Source organism: Hyperolius riggenbachi, chromosome 3, assembly GCF_040937935.1.
Source record: "Hyperolius riggenbachi isolate aHypRig1 chromosome 3, aHypRig1.pri, whole genome shotgun sequence".
In the NCBI taxonomy this organism is placed as follows: Eukaryota; Metazoa; Chordata; class Amphibia; order Anura; family Hyperoliidae; genus Hyperolius; species Hyperolius riggenbachi.
This window is the reverse complement of record NC_090648.1, coordinates 311,051,604-311,068,062: the sequence shown is the minus strand read 5'-3', so window position 1 is coordinate 311,068,062 and position 16,459 is coordinate 311,051,604. Positions and strand designations below refer to the sequence as shown.

The 16,459-nt window shown below is 41.4% G+C and overlaps 1 protein-coding gene across 1 annotated transcript in view; it reads left to right on the top strand.

Moving 5' to 3' along the window:
• LGR5 (leucine rich repeat containing G protein-coupled receptor 5) overlaps positions 1 to 16,459 on the top strand; it is a 201,498-nt gene that overhangs the window by 145,073 nt on the left and 39,966 nt on the right. The window contains exons 8-11 of the mRNA XM_068276679.1: positions 2,032 to 2,103; positions 6,368 to 6,439; positions 9,491 to 9,559; positions 9,643 to 9,714. Of these exons, the coding sequence (XP_068132780.1) occupies positions 2,032 to 2,103; positions 6,368 to 6,439; positions 9,491 to 9,559; positions 9,643 to 9,714 (285 nt within the window). The remainder of the gene's footprint in view (positions 1 to 2,031; positions 2,104 to 6,367; positions 6,440 to 9,490; positions 9,560 to 9,642; positions 9,715 to 16,459) is intronic.

Here is a 16,459-nt window from a genome sequence, read left to right as displayed (position 1 = left end):
TTTTGCATCTGTTTTCTATCAGTTTTACCTGACTGGACCGGAAATGTGCACCTTTTATGTGTGAACACACCTATAGAAACTCATACAAAACTGATATATAACTGACAAGACTGGACCAGAAATGTACAGATTAAAGGGACCCGGAGCAGTAGAAATAAATGAAATCTGGACTTACCTGGGTCTTCCTCCAGCCCACCATAGGGCGCGAGATCCCCTGGCGTCCTCCAGGCTCCTCTGGGAGTGTCAGCCCGACAGTTCCTTAACGGTGACAATACGCGTCATCACGCCGGCTGGCGTGGCAGTCCTGAGCATGTGCGGTTCTGGGTTGCAAAACCGCGCATGCGCAGGACTGTCACGCCGGCCAGCGTGATGACACGTAACATCACCGCTAAGGAAGTGTCGGGCCGACACTCGGCCGGGTGTAGCCGGTAGTGAATTCTGCAGTGGGATCGGGAGAGGAGCCAGGAGGACGCTGGGGGACCTCGCGGCCTACGGTGGGCTGGAGGAAGCCCCAGGTAAGTACTGATTTCATTTATTTCTACTACTCAGGGTCCCTTTAATGTGTGAACACACTGCCATAGAAACACATACAAAACTGATGCCAACTGTCAAAAACTGACATGGACAGGACTGGACACCTCATTTTTTTTTGTGTGTGAACGAGGCCTTAAAGAGGAACTCCAGTGAAAATAATGTAATAAGAAAGTACTTCATTTTTATAATAATTATGTATAAATGATTTAGTCAGTGTTTGCCCATTGTAAAATCTTTGCTCTCCCTGATTTACATTCTGACATTTATCACATGGTGACATTTTTACTGCTGGCAGGTGATGTCAGTGGAAGTAGCTGCTGCTTGCTTTTTTGGCAGTTGGAAACCGTTATAAACAGCTATTTCCCACAATGCAACAAGGTTCACAGACATGAAACTGCCAGGACCATGGTCCTCACAGTGTTCTGTGGGAGGGGTTTTAAGACAATATCAGCCATACAGCACCCCCTGATGATCCGTTTGTTAAAAGGAATAGATTTCTCATGTTAAAGGGGGGTATCAGCTACTGATTGGGATGAAGTTCAATTCTTGGTCACAGTTTCTTTGTAACCTTTTGCCGACTGCTCCACGCCGATTGGCGTGAGCAGTGCAGCAGCCCCAGGACCGATCCACACCGATTGGAGTGAACGGCTCGGAAAGGGCTTTGAAGGAGAGTGTGCACACTAATGTGCCATCTTCTTTTAAATTTCATTGCATTGCTGAAACACTAATTGAATTTACAAAATAATTTAAATATGAAATGTGCGGGCAACATTGGGGAGATATAATGCAGAGATTGATATCTGGGAGTTTGAGTGACACTGTACATCTCACTGTCACTGTACATGTTCAGGACCAGTAAAACATAAAAAAAAATAACTGGAGCAAAAGTGATGTAGTTGCTCAGGGCAGCCAATAATATGTGTTTGCTTTGAGGAACTTTGTGTCTTTTGATGCAGTTTTCTTTGCATGTGTTTTTACAATTCAGCCCTGTAGTGAACATGTGAGGGCAGAGGTTTAGCGATTATCACACGCAGGTCGAGACCCTCAAGCAAAAGGAGGGAAGGAGGGGGTATGAGAATAGGTGATTTCTTTATAACAGTTTATTATATGGACTATCTCGGTGACACTCGCTGCGTCACAACAGAAGCAGCTTTAATCTCTTACTATAGCCTTTTACAACAATCCAATGCTTTGAAGCCGAAGGTTTGATGCCATAGCTGCAGATTGTAGCAGCTACAATTCAAGTCTGTGGAGTTGGACGTTGCTGCTTGTGTGACAAACTAGCTAGCAGTTGCATTGTATAACGCTAGCAACACCTCAGCTGTGCAAGAGATCTTCTACATATGGTGCAGCTAACCTTGCAATGTAATGTTGCTTTAAACATAAAACATAAGTAATCTCTGAATGTAGCCATGCATGTTTGAAGCCACCTACAGGCTCAATTGAATATTTGTATGTTCTTATCCTCACGCCTAACCCTATGTTTTTTTATGTTAGTGGATTCCATAGCAACAACATCCGGTCTATCCCAGAACATGCCTTTATTGGGAACCCGTCACTCATTACTATGTAAGTTTATAGAGCATTTCTTTTGTCTTGCTGTGAACGTAAGCACACAGTAATATGAAATAGTGCTACAGTTGCTCTGCATTCATTCAGCTGGAAGTGTTTTGCAAGTTAGAATTGTCCGGATTCCATATTCATTTGCAAAGGTAGCCTTTTACCTGTGAAAAAGTATATATCATCAGATAAACATATTTAATTCAACTGTATAGTTAAAGCATAACTACGGTAAACCCATAATTGAACAAGGCAATAAATCAGTCAAGCTGATAAGTGAATATAAACAGTTTATATGAGTAAAATGATGGAGAATATACTTTTCATGCACCAAATGTGCATGTCACTGCAGTACAACTTACCTACTCTTCCCTCTGGCTTCAACCGGTGGGCAAGGTGTCATGTGTGACCAAGTAACACACCAAGTACCATAGTAAGAAAAGTAGATGCCTGACTACTATGTAACAGAATTCCAACATTACAGTAGAAACCTTTAAAGCGTACCTGTGAGCTAAAATTGAAAAGGTTTGATAGTTACCTTGGGAGAGGGAAGCCTATGTATCCACCAAAAGCTTCCTCCGTCTCCCTCCACCTCACTGTTCCAGCGCTGAGACCTCTGAAGAGCAGCCACACTGCACCTGCGCAATAGCCTTGATCTGCTTGGGCAGAAAAAGCCAAGGCTGTTTGGGTCCATGCTACCACGCAAGAGCATGTGGCTGACACATGCACAGTAGCGCGGACCCACTAAGGCTCTTTGACATAAAAAGCCAAGCTTGATTGGCTGTGTAGGCATGAGCCTTCGACAGGGGCTTGTCATTGGTTTTGCAGAGGGGACAGCCCTGGAACGGGCATGTGGAGGAGGACGGTGAAAGCCTGTGGATTATCCAGAGGCTTCCCTTCATTAAGTTGGGGCACTTTTTTTTTTTTTTTTTTTTGCTACAGGTACACTTTAAGTGTTAATCATTAACAAAATGTATTTGCAACTACTGGGCACTTTTTACTATGCAGTATCATGCATTATGCACATAACCACAATCGTACTGTATGTGCTGATCAGTGTTTTAGTACAAACATTAGCTACATGTGTAACTTGGTATTTTTTTTTAATTATCACAGTTACATGTGAGAGTCATTTTGCTCTCTATGTAAAGATATATGAACCGCTTCTGCCAAAAAATTGCTAGGAATTTTACAGATGCTAAAATCAACAAATACACAAAAAAGTAGAAAGTTTTAGCCATAAGATTACATAAATGAAATGTGTGCACTACAACACAACACTAGTATATAATCAACTACCTATATCTGATTTATATATTGTTCACCTTACCATATGTCTGTGGGGATCATCCGCAATTTTCTCTCCTTACCTTATCTACTATCTATTAAGTAAGATGTGCTGCACTAAAAAAAGTGGAACAAGATTAGTTTATGACACAGATAGGAAATAAAGCGTGCATGTTCCATTCTGACTAGTCATTAGATGCAGGTCTTACACTAAGAATGAATAAGCCCAAGATGGCTCTTTCCAGCGTTACGCGTTATAACAAGAAAAAGCACAACTGCCGCAGTGTGCCTGATTAAGCCTGTAACCAGAACCATATTCCACAATGAAATGATTAGACACTTGAGCAAGACATAAAACAGTTCACAATGCTGGTAAATCAAAGAAGACAATTGTAATTCACATGCCGAACTGCACGAAATGTTAAACAGCTAACCCGAGGAGCGGAACACCCAAAACGCACATCCCATTCCCTTCAGGGATACTGAAATTCCTTAAAGTGTATTTGGTGTTTATCAACTGACAGATAATTCTGGTATTACCGCTGACATTGTACATATTTCAATTAGCACCTACTGATGGTTCGCTTCCTGAAAATAGTAATCACGTGAATAATGTGGATCATGGTTTGTCACATGATAATTAGATATAGTGGTTTTGCTGAAGTTTCTCTAGTGATTTTGTTTCTTAATTAGCAGCAGACCTTACTGTTCCCATGTAGGTGGTGGACTGATGAAAAAAGCCAGTATGGCCATCCATGTTGGTGTGTTTGTTTTTCATTTTCTTGCACAGTTATGTTTATAATTAGTGAGCTTTAACAGAACTTTCCTACCACAAATTTTCTTTAGAAAGTAAATGAAAACATTATTTTAATTTTTTGTTATTGGCGGGGTTGGTAGATGCGAGAATTACCATCGGCTCTAAAAAAAATTTTTAATTTACTTACCTGTCATCAATCATGAACAGGTAACACAGATACCAGCAAAAACGTCACAGAGGGCGTAACCCGTCCCCATCTTATCCAATATATTCACTTCCACTTTAAATTCTTTATTGCGTAACTTTTAAAGGGCAGCGGACATTGTGCTCATGCTATTCACAACCAGGGCCTTAGTTTAAATTTGCAGGATTTAATTAACCCTAGTTAATTTTGCCTCAGCTCTCCACCAATGATAGTTGGCATGGGGCACCAACTTTATCCTAGGGTAAAGTTGAATATACATAGACAATGCCATCTTCAGAATTTTTTTTTATTTTTTTTTTGACACTGCATCTACACCCACTTTCCAAGCACTGCAATGCTAACTATTGAGCTACCACATTACCACTAATGAGCCAAGCTGCAATAATAAAATATATGCTGTTACAGATTACAGAATGCTAAATTTCAGTATGTAATTTACTTGTGGTTTCTGCCCTCCCTTCAGACGTAGTAAAAGTGTCCATATTTGTCTTTTATAGCCTGCATTACACAAATACATATAATTAGGAAAGTTGATTTAATGGATGAAAGCTGTGGTTTTCAGTTGTGTTCTTCAAAGATGAAGAAAACACACGCATTGACTGATCAGACAGAACATTAACACCATCTGCCTAATATTTTATTGCTCTCACTTGTCCTGCCAGAACAGCTCAGACCCATTAGAGCATCAGCTCCAACGTCTAGACTTCTGAAGGTGTCCTTTTGTATCTGCAAGCAAGACTTTAATAGCAGATCCTATAATAGCAGCCACATACTATTCATTTTTTTTTCAGTTTATTTTTCAGATAGTTCACTATCTTGTCCCTCCAAATTACCTGATGTTCTTATGCTGCTCTGGTCCCTGGGACACCATCCCGGGGAAGAACTGTAGGGAGGTTGAGTAGCAGGTGGGGACAGCACTGTGGCCAACATAAGAGTTGCACAGCATAAGGATCAGTCCAAGGAACACACAGCACAGTAAATACCATAAGGGAAATTTACATGCAAAGGCACTCTAAGGGGGATACTATAGGAGGTCTTTGGGTAGATGCTATAATGGGGGCAACTACATTGGAGCCATGTACATTAGGGACATATAATAGTGGTACCTTTATAGTGAGGTTGCAATGGGAATTAGAACAATAAACATATTATTTAGCCACACCCACTTTTCACCCCCTCCCCATTAACCTCTTCTTCTTCCCCAATTTTGGCCTTAAAAACATTTGTACTGTTTGTAGATCCAGGTGAAACAGTGCACACTGTACCAAAAGTACACCTTTATTTCAAAAATCAAATGTCTCCATACATTGTGCAAGCACAATAATTCACGTTTCTGAATAAATAACCAACTAACATTTGTGGTTTTTATCTACAGTAGCACTTCTTATCATAAATCTATAATTGGTGAAAACTGTGGCCTCAATTCACGGAGCTTTATCAAACACTTTATCAAACGTTTGATAATTTTCCTCATGGGTAAAATCTGATTTTGAAGTCACTAAGGTGTTATAGATTTATTGATCATTTCATCGATAAAACATTCGATAAATCTATAACACCTTAGTGAACTCAAAATTAGATTTTACCCATGAGGTAAATTATCAAACGTTTGATAAAGTGTTTGATAAAGCTCCGTGAATTGAGGCCACATGTGAAACAATGTAATTTTTGTTGTTTTTGATTTGTAAAATGCATAGAAAATACAATTATTATTGGGGAAAAATACCACCCAATGAAAGTCTAGTTCTTCTATAAGAAATCTCTTTTACTTTCTCTCTCCTGCACTACTTGTTTCAGGTGTCTTCTGGAATTTCTCTAATGTAGTGCTACATATGATCAGCTGTCACCAGGAAGCCTTTTTATAATGCCCGATACATGTAGCTATCTGAATTCACTGGAAAACTGCCATTACTTGCAAACCTCTAATAGTGTGAAAGGAATGTTTTTAGTGAAGGGAGATTTACCATAATTACTGGTATGATTACTTATGTGACCTAAATGGTTTCATTCTCTGTTTCTTCCAGACATTTCTATGACAACCCGATCCAGCACGTTGGGAGATCTGCATTTCAGCACCTGCCTGAGCTCAGGACTCTGTGAGTTTTTAAGACATTAAATAAATAATCCTAAATAGCTAACACGGGACTGTCAGGAATGTATCTCTCTTGCTAGACAAGACACCTCCCACATAACCAGGATGTCCGTGTATACAGGGCCGGATTTGTACTTCTTACCGCCCAAGGCCAACTATTACCAGCCGCCCCAACTGAAACCGTATCCTACCACCTCTCTCCACACACACACCCACCCAAAAAATTTTGGGCCGCTGGTGTCCACTATTGCGGCTAGTGTTGAGGTCTCCATGGCAACGTGAAGTGAATCAATCACGTCACACGGGGGAACTGGTCAATCAAGCGATCTACAGGTGATGGGCGTGGTGGGAGCCATCTACCACACACATATAGTCAAAAGTGGCTCACAATTGGACATTGGATGGGGTCAGCAACACATAAAAGTGAGTCCTGTACCCACTGCTGTCTCCAGGGTAGCAGCGCTGGCCAATCAATAATTAAGAAATGGGTACTGTGAGAGGCTGCCTTCTGTATTATGTACTATTTGCTGGTGCTGCCCCTGGTCCTTTCATCCCCCACACCAAGTGCGTGAGACCCGGCCATCTGTAACTGCCTGCAGCTGCTGCTATGTCATCTGGCTTTTTGCTAGTCACACACTGTTCACAAACGTTTGGCTAATGGACTGCAGCTGCCTGTAGAACAGCACAGGCAGATGCCAGCTGGTACTAATAGTGCAGTTATCCTGACCCCTTTCATTTGTTTGGGCACTTGCAAATAATGCCCTGCAAATAATGCCCACTGTCTGCAGGCCGCCCCTGGTTTATCTGGTGCCCTAGGCCATGGCCTATGTGGCCTTGCCAGAAATCCGGCCATGCGTGTATAGATAACATGTAGAATGGAATAGATGCCTTACTGTTTTCTCAAGAAAAGGATGATTAATAAACAACTTGATGCAAGAAATCCGAGAAAGAAATTAACTAGAAAATACATTTTTATGATTTTTACAAAAGCTGTGAACTGTACTATTTATTATTAAGAACAATAAACAAAATAATATTAAGAACAAAATAATATTTTGCTTATAAATGTGACCATATACCTGTTATGTTTCTCAGATTATTATTATTATTATTATTATTATTATTTATTGTATTTATAAAGCGCCAACATATTACGCAGCGCTGAACAATAAATATATACAATGATACAAGGATGACATACATAGGGTTATACACATAGAACAAAGTTATACATACAAATTGTACAAAATACATGATCATGCAATATGGGCTGGTTAGGTAGGCCCAGTAATACAAGTACAGGCTGTCATAGGACAGGAGCACATGATCCTGTAGATTACACTAGGGAGTGGAGGACCCTGCCAGAGGCTTACAATCTAAAGGGAGGGGTGGAAACACTAGGGGGGGCTGTTAAATATTCCTTAGAGAGTTACATTCATTTTATTGATTGATTATTTGCATTCATTTTTATTGAATGGGGAAACTATGGCCTAGTTGTATGTAACAGATCCTGGATGAAGGTCCCATTGTGTCTCGATCAGTCTTCCTTTTATATATAAGAGGTTACTTGTATGCTATTTTGTTTTTGAAGAGTGGAGGAAATTGAGAAAGCATACCAACTTTTTACTGCTGCTACGCTTTTACTATCTGTGAGTTCATATTTAAGCCATGTAAAGCTCAGGGATAGAAAATGAGAGAAAATCTTTTGAATGGGAACACAGAGAGCAGGAAAGGCACAAAGAGATTCTGACCCCCGTTATACAATATCTAATAACTCCCCTGGAACTGGATAGGCGCATGCTGATCTAGATCTTAGTTAGCATATATAATATCTAATAACTCCCCTGGAACTGGTTGGGCGCGTGCTGATCTAGATCTTAGTTAACATTCTTTTAAGACAGTGTTTCTAAGCCCTGTCCTCATATGCCACCAACTATGGCCATTTTGCAGATAACCTGTTATATACATAAACCAGGTAATTCTGGTCTATGCAGTGTAAATTACCTAATTACCTCTGTGGATATCCAGAAAACGTTTTGTTGGCGTGATAACTTTGTTTTCACAGATCTCTTTCATTTTTAAATCCTATGAAGGTTGTCTAGGGTCCTGTTTGCCCCAATCAGCTACTCTTCTTCACTTTCTGTCGTATCCTTGTTATCATAATTATTACAAAAAGCCTGATTTACTAATGTAATATTATTTTTATTTATACAGTGCCAACATATTCCATGGCACAGTACAATGTGCTAAACATACAATAATGTTGAGCATAGATACATGAGCAATTTACAACTGTACAGACAACCAGTGACACAAGTGTTGATGCATACAATTGATGTGTATTTTGAATAACATGACCAATACTAATAGATGTTAAGTGGATAAAATGCACAGAAACGGGAAACAAAAGGTGGAGGTCCCTGCCCTTGCGAGGCAACAATCCAGAAGGTAGTGGAATTGAGACACTGGGGGAGTAGACAAAGGGTTAGCAGATGAGACAGTGAACTTTAAATTTTTGCTATAGCAAATTAAAAGCTTGTCTGAAAAGGTGTGTCTTGGGGGTACTTTCCAGGCACCGAGCATGACGTATAGGCTGTGGTAGAAAGTTCCAAATGAGAGGAGACACCCATGAGAAGTCCTGGAAGGTGTCTCCATTCTAGAGATCGTCTTAAGCCATTTAGCAAAAACTGGCCTAAATATATAGTAAAAAGCATATATTTTATGGCTAGGTTTTCTATATACATGATACTTGTATAAATCCAGGCTGACCTCTAGATTGCAACTACAGCCAAACAACCACTTATACACTAACCTTTAAAGTGTACCTGAGATGGGGGGTGCTTTCTTCAGCCTCCTCCAGGCTCATCACTCCCTCGCCACCCTCCTGCACTGCCTGGATCCTCTGCAATTCGGCCCGCTATTCTGCCTAGTTTGCTGTAGCCCGAGTACAGTTAATATGGTCATTTCCTCTTTTTATTAGCTTTATTTATCTGCCTGTTGCGTGAGAATCATAGCTTAACCTATTGTGCTTTTTTTTCTCTTTTTCCCCCCTAAGGATTCTAAATGGAGCCTCCCAAATCACAGAGTTTCCTGATCTTACAGGAACAACGAGCCTGGAAAGCTTGTAAGACCTCTGTGACATTGTTCATACTTATGTAACCACCTTGTAAAGCAACTTTACATATCTAGCTACTTATTTTTTCCCAGAACACTGACAGGCGCACAACTCGTCAGTCTTCCTGGTGGAATCTGTGATCTGCTACCCAATCTTCAAATGCTGTGAGTGTGAATAAAATCTATGTGCTATTGTGTTTCTATCAATAACCTGATAATCCGGCTAATCACTTTGATTGAAGTAAACATGCTACTTTTTTCACCAACGTCATACTATAGATGTGCTTTTTATTTCAATATCTGCAGGCAGTGCCCACATATATAAGATGAGCAGTCAGTATGCCATTTCTGAAAATGACTAATCACTTAGGCTTTTTTTTCTACGGAAATTGTCCCTTTCCCTTTCTGCATTAATTTCTCCAGTGGCTGATAAGCTGGATATGTGACCCTACTCAAAGCTAACTGGATGATAAACTTACACTTACAAGGAATGTGACTTTGCAGTTGATCAACAAACACAGGCACTGTAACTGCAGATACTATAGGAATGGGCACTTAAAGCATTCCTTTTACAAGTACCGAATATGGTCCTGTGGTGGCGTACATTTAATTAAGGCGCTCGTTGAAAAGGGCACAGGAAACGGCCAATAGTAGAATATCTGTAAAATGTATACCTCCTATATTTACCTATATTTTACTATCACCTTAATAAACCCACTTTCACACAGAGCCCTTCCTCTACTGGTGCTTAACTCTAATACCCCACTGGTGGTGCCTAATCCTAAAACTCCTTTGGTGGCTCCTAATCTTACCCCCCCCCTCCCAGTGAGCGCTTAATCTTAACCCCCCACATATAGTGGGCGGTACAAATAGCGTCCTATTCAACAGGATGTATATTGCACCCTTTTCAACTGTTCCTCTGTGGTGTGCTGCTGTCTTCACAAGAATAGGGTTTACTTATGAGTAGATCACGCCAGTATAGCTTTTCTTTTTTCCTGGTAGCACCTGTACTGCAGCATATTTGATTATATTTTGTGATGACCACAAGTGACTAAAATTATTTACTGATCTATCTTTTTTTACTGATCTAATCTTGGTTTGCTGATCTATCTTTGTTTTATGTGGCATTTGACAAATGCTTTTTGTGGGTGAAACAATAGAAACAATAATATCTTCACTAGACTTTTCAGGGTCCAATATTACTAACTATACAACCAAAATGTCAGTCAGGTATCTGGTGCAGGGGATTGAAAACCGAAGTGTGCAGTACAGTGACCACATCTGTGTGTACAGTACAGGGTCTGGATCTGTGTGTACATCAACCGCATCTGTGTGTACAGTACAGTGACTGCATCTGCGTGTACAGTGACCGCATCTGTGTGTAGAGTGACTGTATCTGTGTACATCAACCGCATCTGTCTGTACAGTAAAGTGACTGCATCTGTGTGTACAGTACAGTGTCTGAATCTGTGTGTACAGTACAGTGACTGCATCTGTCTGTACAGTACAGTGACTGCATCTGTATGTACAGTACAGTAACCACATCTGTGTACAGTACTGCATGTGTATTATTTTGGCTGTACTTACTATTACATTAAAATGCTAGCATTGATTTTGTAGATATTTCAGTGACCATGTCACTATGGCCATAGACTGGTGACGTCCCTATAAAAAGAGCAATCTACACTAGGCAGGTTAAATCCAACATTGATTGTAGTCTATGCATTTTAACTATTGTAAAGCTGCCTTTTACAGACACACTGTTAGGCTTACCGGTATTTATCAAGACAGGTGCATAGGGGACTTGGGTGAATTTTGGTGCAGCTGTCTGGAGCAACCAATCAAAACCCAACTTTCATTCAGCAGCAGAAACTGTATAGGTCATTCCAGGTACATGACAAACGTTTTTTGTTTCAGTTTCTTTGTTTCAACACCTGTACTGATAAACAATCACTTTCCATGCAAGTTTGCAATACCACCTGTGCATACACCTATGTAGCATTTCATGAGCTGATGTGTGTACCTAGCATCCAAAAAAGCTTTATTGGCAGGACCAAAAAAATGTATCATTTCCAAAACAAAACATTAGAATTAGCATTGGAGGGGGTGGTTGTGGGATTATAGGGATTGTAGACATGGGAAGGGTAGAGGTGACAGTATAAGGAGTATATAGTCCATCGGGGTGGTGAGGGTATAGGAGAGCAGTGTAAGGGGTATTGCATCAATGGGGTATCATGTTCCTCTCAGTTGGAGGCAGGCAGTGACATTTCAGTGTGCTATATGCACTGTTGTTCCCTCTTTACCCAGTAGGCTGTAGGCTTTCCTCTCCTCATCTGTGGAGGTGATATCTGGGATGTGGGCGGAGAGTCTCAAGAATTGGGAAGTCCTCACAGGTGCGTATTTGCTGCAGTGTAGTAGGAAGTGGGCCTTAACCTCCAGAGCCACCTAGTCACAGTGCCTGCACAGTCTCTCCTTCTTCCGGGGCTTGCACGTCTGTGCCGCCTTGTATCTCCAGGCTGTGGGCGCTCAGAGGGTAGAGGCTCAGGATCCAGCTTTGGGATGGTGTGTAGACTCTCCAGATACGGGGCCATTGTGTACTCCCTCTGCAGTGATTAGTAGATGGTGAGTTTCTAGGAGTTATTTATGTCACTCCTCCATTCCTCTAGGTATTGTGCCTTGCAGCTTTCTATAGTCCCTTTTTACCTGGGCTTTTGTCAGGCTGTGTTGGGGATCTGGGCTGGATGCACTGCTGACCCTTTGCTTCAGGGCACATGGTGTGGCCTGGGCCTTGTGGTTCAATGAGGCTTTATGGTAGTAGGTGCTGAAGGTGCTGTTCTGTATGTGTGTCCAGTATGAGAGCACCATCTGCTGGATAGTCAGTCATAGGGGAAACCTGCCTAGCTCTGCCCAGCAAGATCAGTTTGAAGTTCTGTGATGGACTTGGAGAAGATACTTGGAGAACTCTAGATGTCTTGAGCACTCAACCAAAACCCCACTTTCTCTCTCGCTCTCTCTTTCTCTCTCCTTTCTTTCAGTACATCTAAAAAATGTATCGTTTACCTTACCCCATGTCCAATTTTCACAGAGAGCATTCCTATTTCAAAGATCCCAACAATTAGCCATAATTAGCTATAAATCTACATGATTATGCAAAATACACTCAAATTAATATATCTGCAGTAATTCTGAAAAATACATATGTTGCCAATTAGAATAGTCAATAGTTTGAAGAAAGGTAGAGCTTGCCACACATCCAACATTTGGTTTGATGTGAATGTCATCTTGGCATTTCACGATGTGAGAGGCGAGTCTAATAGGGGGAGAGAGAGTCAGATCTTAGTGCAGACAGTCTCTGCTCTTTGGGAAGGAATTTAGCAGTTCAGATTGCTGGAATAGCTGCCCTACATTAAATCCTTCACCTTGCCCAGAGCATGCAGTGCTTTGCTGAACGGAGGAACATTGTTGTTTTTTTTCTTTGGAATCTGTTTGAGCTTGTTAAGATACGGTTCAAAGATAGTGAATGGTCCAAGGAATATTAAGAGCGGCCATCAAAGGACACAGTTTGCTCTCTTCCCAGTTACTGAAAGAAGGAAACATGGAAACGCATGACACGCAGCTCTGAATTGCTGCTCATTTACTGGAAGCGTTTTGTGCGTGTAAAGCTCATTGTTTATGAAAATCACTGACTGCTACAGTGATTTCTATACACCATAAAATGTCTCTTCTGTACGCCGTGCATTTGTGAAGTCTGCTGGCCACATTCACTAATTAACATTCCCCGAGGACAAAGCTCTCCAACTACATTCTGACAGAATACCCAAGCAGCTTGAGGTGACCTAAAACTACTTCTGCACAGGCATCGAAGCACCATGGATGTTCTCCTTAGGCATGTGCCATGGAAACTGGCTGATTAATATGCTACACTGAGGGCCAGATTTACTCAGTGGCCCATATGCAGTTACATTTTTCACCTGAGTTTTCTCCTAGGTGATATTTTGACACTTGTCAAAATGACTTTTAATCCATCAGCAAGAAAAAAAATGCTGAAAATAATTTTGATAGTACTCTTTAGCTACTTTTTGATACTTTTTCCATTGCAAAGTGCTAAAATGTTATTTTAAATAATATAATAACAACAATAAATATAATAACAATATCAGTAAATTCATATTATTTATACATATTACAGTATACCGAGTTTGTCCGACATACTTCCGCTAGCCGCTAGGAGAAGTACGTTGGACAAGCTCGGTATACTGTGTTTTCAACACAGTAACGGCTCAGGCAGCAGCGGCGGCGGCACGTTTCCCACATCCAATGAGTTTGAAATAGTGGCGGATTGACAGGTAGGTCATATTTGATATCTTTATTGCCATTCAGGATTTGCAAATAATATGAGTTTACTGATATTATTTCCAGTGTCAAAGCAGCACTCTTTATGATACATGTAGGCAAAACAGTATTGATTGCTGATAAAACCTGTTGCGGTGGTTTTGTTTACATGCATATTGATGAGGAGGTGGTAACCTGTTATCATGAGTGGTAACCTAGTATATGTTTGTATAAATGGGGTGCACTAATTTGATGCTTTGATGTCTGCGCTGTCTGTAGAAGGGGACCCTGTGTGGCCCAGAAACAATTGTGACAACAATGGTGTTTCGACACGCTTTGAAGGAATAAGGCCCGGTTCACATTAGCGTTCGCTATCCGGATTTTCCGGATCTGATTCGGACCGCATACTGTACAAACGGAACGTACGTTCCGCATAGCAATGTAAAGGCTATGCGGACGTTCACACGTGTCCGTTCCGTACAGTACGGAGCCGGATCGGATCCGGACTCTTTTCCAACATGCGCTATTTTTTGGGTCCGGCTCTCCGGCCCACGCACCCGGACCGGAGCCGGACCTGAGCCTGAAAGCACCATCAGGAACACAGAAACCAATGGGGAACGGAAGGCACAGAACACACTGCCTACAAAAACCTGACGTTCTACCCCACTTCCTATGCATATCTAAGCGGCCATTTCGGATGGGGACACATGGGCCAAGCATGTCTGGAGTGGAGCAGCAGTGACAGACATGCTGGAGCTGTTTGGCAGAATGTCGGAGGTGGAGGTGAGGCCTACAGCGGAGGAACCTGATTCTACAGGTGCACCAGGTGCACCTTCTGCTGACCCCAACATTTTTTTTTTAAATTTCGCTATTTTTTGCCCACGGATCTGGATGGCAGCCTGATGCATGCCTGATACAAACGGACCGGATCCGGATCGGAACCGTACGGTTCTGATCAGGATCAGGTCAGGATCCGATCAGGATCCGATCAGGATCCGGTCCGTTTACTTGCCAAAACGCAAGTGTGAACGGGGCCTAAATCCGATTCATCTTTTTTGCTCATGAGAAGCCTGGTGTGCTAACTGACTACTTGACTTGTGATTACATTGGGTGTTTGCTTCACACCCCAGGTTATGCACCCGCTTTATGCGCAAAGGAGTGCCATCCCTGGACTATACACTTCAGCCAGATGGATCAGGGAAAAAATCGTTCGTCGGCGGAGATTCCTGATCCATCTGGCTGCATCTACTTTTGGGGACGTAGCTTTACAGTCTAAAGTTTAGACCTATGTGAGCTATTTGGGAACTCTGTCAGTGCACAAGCTTATTTTCTCTATAAAACCTCCAGGAAAAAATAATTTATGACAGCAGCTATTAGATCATGGCTGAACATAGTTGGTGTTCTTCCATCTGACATTTGGGGTATTAACACTGATTACAATTTATTGCTTTATTACCATTGTGCACGTTGTAAAACGTCCACAAATATGCTGTACACATTTGCTTGTTTGAAGGGAAAAAAGTGGTAGTTAGAGATTTCACATGTTGTTTGGTCTGTACCACCAGTATCTGTGCAGTGAACACCGTCCAAGTTCCGTGCTCTAAATAAGAAACAAACCTTCACACTGAAGTATTCGGCATACTAACTTACTTCCCAAGCCAGCAATGTGGAGCATTTACGAGAGGGAAATTACTAGCTTCAGAGTCTAATAATATTTATTACATTCATTATTTTACTCTGTTATTAGTGCTTGGAGTCACACCATCACACTGCTTGTAGAGGTTTTTGTTTGTTTTATGCTGTTTATTTCCATAAACACATGGGCACATTAGTGAGAAATGTATACTTGGATGTATGCTTGGAACAATGTAGTGAGAGTTGTTTGTCCACTATCCAGATGTAATAATTTATAAGCATGCCTTTTCATTCCCCAGTGTTCCTTTTATATGAGTATTGCATAAAAAAGACAATGCTACACATTTAATCCTACTATAAAAATATGAGAGTGGCTTCTACAATGGATACATTTAAACTCAAAAGCGACCACAAGAATGGCATGTACTCAAAATGACCACCAAGGCTGAGATTGTGGGCTACTGTAGCTTCTGGCTAGTGCTGTACCTCATGGGAGATGAAGGTATCCTGCCTTTCTCACTGAGATCTGTGTGTCTTCATCTGGAAGAAGTAAAACCAAAAAAACTGACACGCGAGTCCAGTTTAAACAGGAAGACCAGGCTCTTCCTGTTTAGTGCCAGCACCTATTCAGTGAGGAGACCTTGGGAAAGACTCCCTAACACGCTACTGCCTATAGAACATACTCTAGTGGCCGCAGCTCTGGTGCTTTAAAGGGACACCGAGCACCTCTCATGGGTATGCCTTTAAACCGGGCAACTTCCAACAAAGTCGTGCTATGACCCCTCTGGAAGAGCCTCTTGCAATAGCCATGCAGGTCACTTCCTCTTCCTGCTTCATTCAGTGATGCACTTCTCTAACAGAGAAGACAGGGGTGACCCGGAAGTTATAACATAGCCAAGATGGCAACCGCGATATTTAAATTGAAATCGAACAAAAACTATTT